General features: G+C 38.5%; 1 protein-coding gene across 1 annotated transcript in view; it reads right to left on the reverse strand.

Annotated features, from left to right (window-relative positions):
* Positions 1-7,856, reverse strand: part of sept9b (septin 9b) — a 75,564-nt gene extending 67,708 nt beyond the window's left edge. The window contains exon 1 of the mRNA XM_044189041.1: positions 7,718-7,856. Within this exon, the coding sequence (XP_044044976.1) occupies positions 7,718-7,739 (22 nt within the window). The 5' untranslated portion in view covers positions 7,740-7,856. The remainder of the gene's footprint in view (positions 1-7,717) is intronic.
* Positions 7,857-12,059: the final 4,203 nt, after the last annotated feature.

Consider the following 12,059-nt stretch of genomic DNA (forward strand, 5'->3'; position numbering starts at 1 on the left):
GTCAAATCCAGTTCACAGAAACCCCCCTCCTTTTATAACATACACATATAACTCATCTAGGCTCCTCTCTTCCAGTGCTCTGACAATTTAAATCCCACTTTCAGGTCATTTGGACTGTCAGAGGCTGTAAAAGTGCTAGCAATGCAGTCTGTCTGTCCCAGCATGGCTGTGGTAACACTGCTGGCTATTTCCTCCTCACCATAAGGTAATCATTAGATGTGAGTGGGAGCTCGGAGCTGGCAGCAGGCTGCGTAAAATGGGGTATCCTCAAAGTTCCAGAGCCCTTGCAGGAAAGAAGGGGTCTGTTATTGCAATTGATAAGTATGTGGACACTATGTGGATATTGAAGATTTAGTAGAAGCCACTATGGAAGTCGCAGCACCTTTCATCCATTCTGCAGGATTTTTGAAGGAACACCTTTTGTGGTTTTGAGTGGCACTGAAGTAAGAATAAAAACAGACTGAATTGTTGGCTTCACAAATCCATATGAAATTAGTTAAGCTGGAACAATAACAGTCTGTCAGCAGTGCTTAGTGTTTGCTACAGTGTGTAATAGACCTCATTGTGCTTTGTACTTACAATCCACACTGCTTAACTGGGCATTAGGTAATTGAGTAAAGGTAAGCTTAGACAGAGCATGGATGAGAGGAGCAATGCTATGTGATTTGGCTGATTATCATACCCAACCACATCAGCCCGAGGCCTGCTGCTTTCACCTCCATCTCTGCAAATTAGCCTGAACTGATGGAGGGATGATGCTGGAGAGAGAAAGAGAAGGGAGAACGAGAAGAGAGTTCCTGTGGTTCCCTGTGGCTTCAGACCTCTGTAATCAGCATGCCAAGCTCCTGATGTCTAAATCCACAACGCGGACCCAGATAGTCTACACATACTATACACACATGCGCATACATGTAAACAGACACTTGCGTGCAGAGACACAGAGCGAGCTCCTGATACATGAGCTCAGTGGTGATCTCTGTTCATGTCGACCCCGGATATTTTCAGTCAATAGTGATATGATGATTGATATGTGAAAGTGAACAAATCAGATAAGGATATATTTTTGACATAAATACTTTTGATAAGGCTTGATTTTTCAAGCAAAAATGACAAACATTTGCTGGTTCAAGCTGTGGATTTGTTGCTTTTCCTTTGTTTTAATATTATGATAAATTAATCATCTTTGGGGCTGTTGTTTGGCAAAACATTTGATGACCTCACCTTGGGAGTTACAAAAATTTGTAAGTGTAAGAATTTTAAATAAAGGGGAAATTGTTTGATTTTTGGAAAAATTACAGTAAACTAATTTCTAGAAGTTAAATCTCTGTAAAAGTGATTTTAGTGTTATGGTTGGAATAGAAAATGTGCAACATCATCAGGTTTACTGTAATAAAATGAGGTTTTTGTTTCGCTCTAAACCCTTTTTATATTTATACATGCATATACAAACAAAAATTTTCTCATGTAAGACAGAAAATATAAATGTTAAATATCCAGTGTTTAACATTTAGGAGGATCTATTGGTAGAAATGGAGTATAATATTTACAAGTATGTTTTAATGTGTATAATCACCTGAAAATAAGATTAGTTGTGTTTTCATTACCTTAGAACGACACATTTTTATCTACATAGGGAACGGGTCGCCATGTTGCACTGCCATGTTTCTAGAGTAGCCCAAAACAGACAAACCAACACTGGCTCTAGATAGGGCCTTTCGCTTTTTTCACGAGTTTTGCGGTCACCGTAGCTGTGCTACACGCTACACGGAAGGGGAGAGTGAGGCGAGCAGTATTCAAATGGTTGCAAACTGCAATTTCACCACTAGATGCCACTAAATCCTACTTACTGCTCCTTTAATGCTATTCCTTGTACTACACCAAATAATCACAAAAAATGCTAATGCAAAGTAACAATGATGCTCTCATTATGATCAGCCCATGCTTTACTACTGGCATCTGCTTGTAACATCAGGTGTTTCTTTACTGAACATGCGGCAAAATCATTCACAACTGGCTGGCTGCTCATCATGATAAGCAGCAGTGACATGGCCTCTTTTCATCCTTATGTTATTCACAGGGGGGCTTTGTTAAACTGAAACGTCATCATCGACCATCTCTATTTATAGCCAAACTCTGACACAGTGAAAGATGATGTCATACTTGCATTTGTGCATGCATGAGCACACAAAAGCAAGGGTATACGGGACTATTCAGCAAGGAGAGAGGTCTCCTCCATGTACGCATGGATTGTTGAAGTATGGGTCAGCATTTCAGCGCCCAAAGCTAAGTTTAATCAGATAGGAATTACAGCTGTGAAGAGAGATAAACTGAGAGATAAAAACCATGAGAGACGGAGCAAAATGTGTCATTTCCTGTAGTGGGAGGGAAAGGATTAGGCTAATAGCTGAGGGAAAGTTTATCTAAGGGGAAAAAAGTTCAGTCCTTTCAATGAGAGAAACTCATGGTATCTAAGGCAGCCCTTAGGGGCTGAGACGGTGAGCTTTTGTACTTGGCACTCACAGAAGAAGACTGATAAAGGTAGTCTAATACTCATGGAAGCTTTCAAGCAGGGGTTTTAATGTGATAAGGATTATATGAACCGGAGTGCTTGGCAGCTTGACTCTTATAGGTAGTGAATTAAATAGACGCTCACCGATGAATAGCAAAGTAATAAAGACAGCTTTAATATCACAGGGAGTAGTAGTGAATGTGGTGGCAGTCCAGGCCAATATATGACTCAGACTGAAGGGAATCTAGCTCAGCTGTCACTGAAGAGCCATTGTTGAGGTGAAATAAAGAGCTGTATTGACTCCCCTCATCTGCTGATTCTCTATGGGACCTACTGGTGTGGTTTAGTGGGAGGATGGATGACATGATGAATGCTGCAGTTTAAGAAATCAGTTAGACCCAACAGTACTGTAGTCAGTCCCCCAAAATCATTTGGACTTGATTTGGCAGTGCATCAGTGGACTGAATGACTGATCTGTGACCAGTTTGACCTCAGTCTTGTGTTGTTGCAAGTTTTATAGTGATGGGACTTCTATTTCTACTCTTATGACCTGCGTTAGCTAAGTGTTAAAGAAATCTATTATACAATTAGTCATTTGATAGAAATTGATTGACAACAATTGTAATAATCTGTTAATGGTTTAAGTAATTTATCAAGCATAAATTCCAAAAAATTTTCTTGTCACAGCTTCTCAAATGTGGGAATTTGCTGCCTTTCTTGGTTTTATATCAATATAAATTTAATCCCTATGGGATGTGGACTGTCGGTTGGAAAGAAATGTTTTTAACAAGTCACCTTGAGATCTTATAACTTATGGTGGACATTTTACACTATTTTCTTTAGATTATACTATTAAACAAACACGTTTAAAAATACAATTAATGCATCCATTGCTAATGAAAATAATAAATTACAGCCCTACATGGGTTAAAGCATTTTAAAACACAGTGATGATTTGGGAAACTCTTCCCTGAACATTGCTTGATTGCTTGAGATATTAACATAAAAAGTATGGTAAGGTTGCAAAAAATTTGAATGTCATCATCATGGAATGGAAAATTTATGCAAAGTCACATTTAAAATAATATTTAATCCAATGAACTGGGTTCCGCTGTTACATATTAAATCACATTTAAAAAAATTCACACGTGTAAAACTAAACCTTCAAGAATTTGTTTTCAAATCTGCAGTAACTGATTTTTTTGGTGGAAACAAGTTGTGAACAAAACACTGACATATCATCATCATGTTACTTACACATCCAGGAGTTATGGAGCAACATTATCATTCATTTGGAACAAATGTGTTTCTAACCACTTGATGAATGTAAGTCCAATATTCCCTCTCATTTAGCTCTGTTTTTGGTCTCCACCAACTCCCGAGAGAAATATCTGGCTCTTTAGCTGCTAAATGCTCCACTGTATTCACCAGCTAGTCGCTAACTGTCTGTCTGCTGCTTGGTGCTGAGCAGGTAGTGTACCGTGGCGTTTTAGTGCTTTTTTACTGAAACCAGCTGCCTGCAGCATCCCAAAACAAGCCTATGAGAGTGGTGAGAGAGAACCAAAACAGTGATGTTGAGAACCGGACAGCTAAACAATGAGCTGAAACTCGTTATTAAGCTCCATAAAGCTGAGGGGAGCTGAAGATTCAGGTGGTACGAGCACCCCCTTTAACATTGTCACATTGTTTCCCATTGTCACTTGATACATTATCATAGAAATATCAATTATAGCAGCTTTAAGTTTTAATTACACTTTGCTTAGAATCATTCATTTGAAAACAAAATTCTGTAAAAACAATGCCATGTTATAATCATACCATCATGATACAATTTCACTAAATGATAATACTGAAGCATCTCCGAGTCCTAATTGAAATAATGACGTTTGTGTTTGGATCCTGATAGGACCTGCGTTATGAAAGTGGCCTATTCTCATTAGAAGTACATCCCCAGTCTAACATGCCCTAACAAAATTTAGCTGAGTCAAATACCGTAGTGTGTGGGCCAAAGTCTGCACATGTCACCCACTACATCTAATCCAGCGGGCTAAATCCTGGCCATCACCCCCTCTAGTGTGCTACACAGTGTAGAGATGTTGAGTCATTGTAATAATTAGTCATTTCCAAGTAAAGTTGGCAGAGATGAGAATGTTTCTCGAAGACATCCAGCATTGTGGTAGTGAGTGTATTTTCTATATGAAGTCTATATAGTTCTAACATGATAACCTATAGCCATAGTCATCTTCACTGGCACCACATCTGTCAGTTCCATCCACACGTCAACATCAAGAATGCTTCCCTGAGTATTTACCAAATCTTATATCAAAGATGAAAAGTCCAGCAAATCCACATAACCAGCCCTCAGCAAATGTCTACCACAAAAGAGTCTATTCAAGCTGAGGACAAGCCTGTTTTCAAAAATGACCCAACCATGAGAATATATAGCACAGCTAACTGGGATCTCTCATGCGTAGGCAGATAGAAAGAAAAAAGGGGGGAGGAAAAAAATGAATCCTTTACTCCACTGGGTCTCCCTGTTCATTCAGGGTCACATTACTTGAAACTACAGAACAACATGGGTACATCTAGTTCATTAAGCCCAACAAGCTCCAGGTCTCACCGGACTTTCCTAAATAGGAGCCAACATATTTTTTTGGTGATCTAAGAGACAATACGATGCTCCCAGAGTAAAATTAAGCAGGAGTGACTAGAGAAAGCATCTAATGTACTCTTCCCAAAAAGGATGTAAAAAATATGGGTTATTTCTAAAAACAGAGGTTTTAAGTTATATTTGCATGTTGTTTTTGGACATTGTTATTGAGGTATTGTACTACTTTTATGGTGTATCTTATAGAGAATAATAAAGGCAATAGGACTTGTAAACATGTTTACAACAACACAAGCTGATTGGGATTCAGTATGAAAGGGCTTTTCACACCAAGGTCTGTACTGACTATTTAAGCAGATGATAGCTGCTCTCTATCACACATCTGCTTTCTCCAGCATTATCACACTCTGCGACAGCCCACACAAACTAGAATTTTTGCTTTTGGATACACTGACAGATATGTAGAAGAAGAAATACTAAAAAGGCTCCCTATTAAAAGCGTCTTCGTTAGGAAAAATGTTTTGGTACTGCTAATTGGGTTCTCTCTCAGTTCAGCTGTGAAATGCTCGAGCCTGACAGATAACTTGACACCTTAAGGTCATGATGCTGCATGGAGAAACTGCTGGAGCTTCTACAAGCTTTGACCTGAGGAGGAGAGAGTGTGGCTGCCTGGTCCTGCCTGGCTGCCATGTTTTGTCTTTGCCTGGAGAGAGATCAGACCACAAGACAGCATAATGGTCAAAGTAAATAAAGACCTCAGAGTTAAAATACTCAAAATTATTCAGTCAACAATGACAGAGAATTTGCTCTTTTACGCCTCCTGGAGTATATCACATCTGGACTTTCTTTGTTTTCTGGGAAAAGTGTGAAAAAGTAATGATACAACACCTGAAAACTGTTATCATCACACACCTTAAGTGACAAGGCCACTGTTGATGCCCGTGCACTGCCAGCCTCCTCAGCAGTTTGACCACCTACTAAGCTACCAATCCGCCACTGGCTGAAGACAACAGCAAATAGTTTGATGGCGTTTGTATGGTGCTGTGTCAGTGCAGGTGCAGCCGTGAGGATCTCCAGCAACAGAAACTGACAGTTAGTGATAAGACTCCTTAAACAGCCCAGTCCCTTGCCTCCAAGTTATGACCTTTCCCACATTTCAATTCCCTAAAAGGTCAAGCCCTGATTCCTTAAGGCTCCAGACTGCTACTGTGTTTGTGATAGTTGCTATGCACAAGGTTAGTACTTTGATTGTCTGGATTTTCTGACAATATACAGTAGAAAATCAAATGTGGACCATGTGTAATGTAATAGCACAGATGGAGAATTCAAAATAGAGACTTGAGGTTTGGACTTAAGTCACAAAAATGGAGACTTGAGACTTGATGACTGCAAAAACATTCTAGTCTTAAGTTTTAATGTGGTAAAAGACATCGACATGTAGGCCTTGCATATGGCCACCCACCTGGAATGTAAAAAAACACTGTTAACATTTGAAAAGAAAATGTTGAAATGTGCCATTTTATTGATCATCATTCAAAGACCCCCAAAACTTGCAACTTACTCGCAATTTGCTTCCACGGATTTGACCAGAACATTTCTCCAATGACTTAAAAATAGATGTGAATATTAGCTTAGTCTTTCATGGCATGAATGAACATGACAAGTTTTTCTTCAAACTCAGTGTTAAATATGTGTCCTGTTTTCAACACAAGCCTCAGCAGCATCAGCTTGTGCCAAAATTCTGTCTGTTTAATCTAGAGCACTTTATTTTTCTCCCCAGAGCCCATCCTGTGTTCCTAAATGTTGAGAGAGGGGGAACGCACAGATGGGGCCAGAGCAAAGCCAGAGATGCGTTGTATAACACACATGCACAAACACACTCGAGCACACACTATATTGTGTCATGCATGTACAATGCAGAAGCCCGCTTACAAGAATACACAAAAGCAAGTACACTGACATCCTGAGCAAGTAAACGTCCAAAATGTTTGTTAAAGCCAAACACACACAAACACAGGAGCAGCACTTTGACTCCATGAAGAGAGCGCAGCCTGAAGGGGCCAGTGCATCCATACAGAAGGTCAGGCTGAGAAGGACAGATGATGATGCACATCAGACTTTAATAGCCAGGGGACCTCGAGCTGCTCCCCTGGGTGCTGTACACTCAGCCGCAAAACAAACTGGCCCAAAACAACAGTAAGGGCGAAGACTAAGTGAAAGAGTTTGGCAAGTTGGAAAGGGATAAAAAGACAACTCAAGGTAAAGAGAATTTTTTTTTACACAGCAAGAGTCTTCTGATTGATAACTGAAAATAGATTGTGTGACATATGTAAGCAGTAAAACTTCAATTAATCTAAACTATACATTGATTTCATAAATAGTGTGTCTATATAGTCATATACAGCCTGTGTGGTATTACTTTGTATTTTGTGCATCACACTACCAAAAGTAGGTCACAATTTGTATGCATAATTCATACATGTAATTATTTTTCTGCAGAGTTTAGATCATGTGATGTCTGACTGAATACGTTAAAATGATACAGTATGTTATCACCATATTAAGTGTATTCTAACATACTTTTTTTGAAACATCTGTACCTGAATTGGGAGTCTTCTTCATGCTCTGGGTTTGCTGCTGGTCCACTTCTCTCAGTCGTCAGTAAAAGCAGCGCTTGGGTCCTCAGAGGAAACCTGAGTGACTGTCCGTCTCACACGGTCCAGGCGTCCAAAAACTCGAGTCGACTTTGTTGTCTCTTTTTTCCTGCACTTGTTCTTGTACAGCTCGCTCGCAGTGCGTGGTGGTACTGTGTGACTGCAGGCAGCGCAGATGCAGAAATGCCGTGTGATCCGCTGAGCTCGATGATGTGCACTTTAGTGGGATGCTGAGAGTCTCGAGACCGCACGACCATGGTAAAAGCAATTTTTGCGCACGATGGGAGGGGGGGTCCACTGACGCACCTTTACGCACGGATCCCAAGTTCTATCCAGTGTTGGGCTCCTCACTCAAAAATATATAATAGACTCATACAACTCATAAAATTAATAATTATTACAAATATTTATCATTCAGTCAAAGCAATGAATAAGTGTTGCCTTGAAGTAAAATCGATGTGATGGAGGATTAGAGGAACAAAACAGCCTGGATTTCAAACCGTCATCCTTTATCTCGGAAGCTCAATTCTTGTGACTTTTGCATTAAATATATCCTGCGTTTATCATGGATTATAATACATTTGGAATAACTATGGATTATTCAAATTATGTGTAATATGAGGTTGTGAAAAAAGTGAGCTACCGACTTTGCTTGATTGACTGGTGTGGGGGATGGACTGAATGCACCGAAGAATGATGGAAACCGCCTCATGTTCAAATTCCTTACACAGCTAAGCAGACAGTATCTGTTATAGGCCTATACGCTATGGAAACTTTATCATCACCTTACATATAATTTTGGTATACACCCCTAAGCAGTCATATTCTGCTCAAATACTAACAGCCTACTAATGAGATACAGACATGCTAAAATATCTCCTGACTGATACTTTCTGAATAAGTACATTGCAGCGCTGTTCAATAACAAAGTTAACCATTACTTTGGTGCTCATTGCAAATGTGCACACCCATGATTGAATGAAATGACTATTAGATAATCAGTAAGACGTTTAGGTTATGGTTGAAGCCTGCCAGGAAGTTCCCAGCTTTTTGTTTTAGTGAGAATCAACATCCGATTTCACTAACCAGCTCTCTGGGCTCATATGGTTGCCCTGATAATTGACACTTTCTTCTCATACACACCTGAACTTATTTCTGGCTGTCACACCCGTTTGAATTCAAACCTGTGATTCTTCTAGAAGCTGTCTGCTGTCAGCTGTCCCTCAAGTTTCACGATGACCACAACTGACACGTTAAAGGGAACTGTGTGTCGCAGTAAAACGACTGTTCAATGCTGCTCTCTTCTGGTCAAAAGTGAGACTTGCAACACTTCAAAGGAAGAAGAAGAAAAAAAGGGGAATCTCATATTAGGATCTAACATCCAGACCATTTCACATGTTATAGCAGGAAAAGCACAAGTGGAACTAATAACACAGTGAGTGTCCCAGTCAGATCTGCCAATGAGCCAGCAAGCATGTTAGCAGGGACATGGAACTTGTGCTTTTTCTGATGAGACATGGCAACGTTTTTGCATTTAAAAAGGTCTACTGTGAACAAATATCTGCTCCTCAGTTTAACACATCCTTATTAAAATTTACATTTCTAAAAATCTTGATTCTCTGTTCAAACTATATATTGATAGGCCTATACAGTGTTCATTCATATACATAATACATATATTTATACAGCAAATATGTTCATGATAATACACAATAATGGCTCATGTGAACATTTCTTGTATGGATGTATGTCAGTATTATGGGCTTATTTTAAAAAAGTATTTTAGAACAGGACAGAATAAATTAGAGAAATCTATTTAAATCTAACTGTTTAGTTTCAGTGGAGCAAGCATGGTATGTTGTATTATATTGCATTCTTTATTAATAGTTGTTACTGTTTTGATATAACAGCAAAGTTCAACATACAAAAATGTAATCAGTCCAAGATTCTGCAACTGAAGCTTGAAAAACGTAACATTGTGTTTTGTCCTACTTCCAGTTACAACTTCAAATGTGGATGTATTGCATGTTTTCTTTTTCAGAATAACCAGGACTATTTGAAAATGAACATGTAGGCTATTTGATGCGAATAGTAGCATTCAAATTTATGATCGATAATATTAGGCCTGTCACAATATCAAATTTTCACTACACGATTATCATGGCCAAAAGATTTTATGATAATGATATTATTGCGATATCTATAGAAAATAAAAATAATAATGCTATCAGTCTAATTCAGCTTTAACTTTGTTTATTGTGTGTTTTTGTCTTAACCGCCATCGACTATGACAAAGCAAGAATGGAACGAAACAGGAATTTTTAAGAGGCACTGGATTATTTACACTATATTATCATATGTGTATTATTAACATGACATCAATATTTTGGTTTTAAATATCACGGTTATCATCAATAGCGGTATATCGCGACACCCCTAGATTATATATATACATGTAGAATTTGGGTTCGCCTAGAAAAGAAGTGTTGCAAAATGCATTTTATAAGAATTCTGAAGAGAAACAGTTTCTCAACCAATAAATATAACAGGTGAAAATTGATAAAGTGCAACAACAAAAAATGTCTTGCCCCATTAAAAAGAATGGGACACAACCAAACTTTGATGCTCACATGTTGCTTGGATCGTCTGAACAACATGCAATGAGGGGTTACAACCAAGTGTCATACCTCATTTTGTTCATAGGGCTATTGTTATGTTGACTGACAGCAAGATTATGTGCAAGTTTCACTTAAACAGTTTGCGGGATGCCAGCGTTTCACTGGGACTGACTAGTAGTGTACTTGTTGCAGGTGAAACAGCTCAAAAGAAGACTCCATGAAGGATGAAGGATGCAAATTAGGTTAAAACAGTCTTTGCTGCCACCTCCTGGTATGAAGGACTATCTCATCTCTTTAACTTTAAAATAAGTTACAAAAGGCAAAAGACAAATTGATGAGGGTGATTTTGAAACTTCATCCATGTCTACATGTCAAACCTAACCACTTCAAACTTTTACATATGTACAGTTGAATCTACCTCATAAAGCTAATGTGCTGTATGATAATACCTACCTAATAAAAGGCAGGTCCCAGCTGCATGCGGTGGGGGGATTGCCAGAGGTAAAAAAAACAGGCAGAGGCATGCAAAACAATCACAAGGCTTAAAACTGGCATGTAGAAGGACAATGTAGTCTGTTTGGACAATTTAAGACATAACCTGCGGGAGACCAGATAAGGGGAAACTGGTGGTTTTGAACAGGGCAAACAACGGTCGGAAATATGCTCAGATGAATTAGGTGTCATTCAGCTGACTCAGTGACTATTTTTACCAGCCGAGACAGCGTGGCTGATATTGTTTTCACCTTGTGAGTTTGTGTGTGTGTGTGGGGGGGGATTTGAGACAACTACTGTAGCAGGAAATACCACAGAGGATGTTTTGAGTATTTTGCCGGATGTTTATGTATGTCTGTCTGTGGCCAGATTTTGTCAACACAACCGTGCAAGATGTAGTCACGAAACTTTAAGGCTACAGGTGTGCAGTTGAGCTCAAAATGAAGGCCGAGTTCCAAGATGGGTATGGTCCAACACATGATTACTGAGTACTCATGAAATAATGTAGTAATGACTACTGAGTACCCATTGGTCGGAACGTCAACATGTTGCCGAGTGTCGCGGCTGGTGTGATCCCATTGCAAGATGGTCTCTAGTTCAACAAATACCACAGAATAGATCTAAAGGTCATGTGAACTATATTGTGTTCACATGACCTTCTGTTCTTATGGCTTTTTCTTAACTGAAAGTTTTTGTTGTAACTATTTAAATTATTTTATCTTTTATATCTTCTGTTTTTCATTTTATTTACTTTTATTATTTTGTTTTTATTGTAAAGCACTTTGCAACTTTGTTTTGAAATGTGGTGTTTAAATAAAGTTATTATTATTATTATTATTATTATTATTATTATTATTATTATTATTATTATTATTATTATTATTATGTTGCAAATCAACTTACCTTTAAACCACCAAACAGTATAATCATATTGCGTTGTCTGTCAGAGTTTGTGTCTGTAAGGCCTGTGGTTTAGTTTGGTGCACACTTTCTGCCCTCTACTGACTAACGAGTGTCTAAGTCAAAAATAAAATAAAATAAAACACAAGCATCAGTGTTTGACATAATACAATTCTGGTGTTAACATGGGGTTAAAGTGAGATCAATTTGAGTTAAAAAAAAACTGCACTGCTTTTATTGAATATTCTACATTTGTTTGCAAACCTATATGCATACTC

The sequence above is a fragment of the Siniperca chuatsi genome, linkage group LG3, assembly GCF_020085105.1.
Source record: "Siniperca chuatsi isolate FFG_IHB_CAS linkage group LG3, ASM2008510v1, whole genome shotgun sequence".
NCBI classification, from domain to species: Eukaryota; Metazoa; Chordata; class Actinopteri; order Centrarchiformes; family Sinipercidae; genus Siniperca; species Siniperca chuatsi.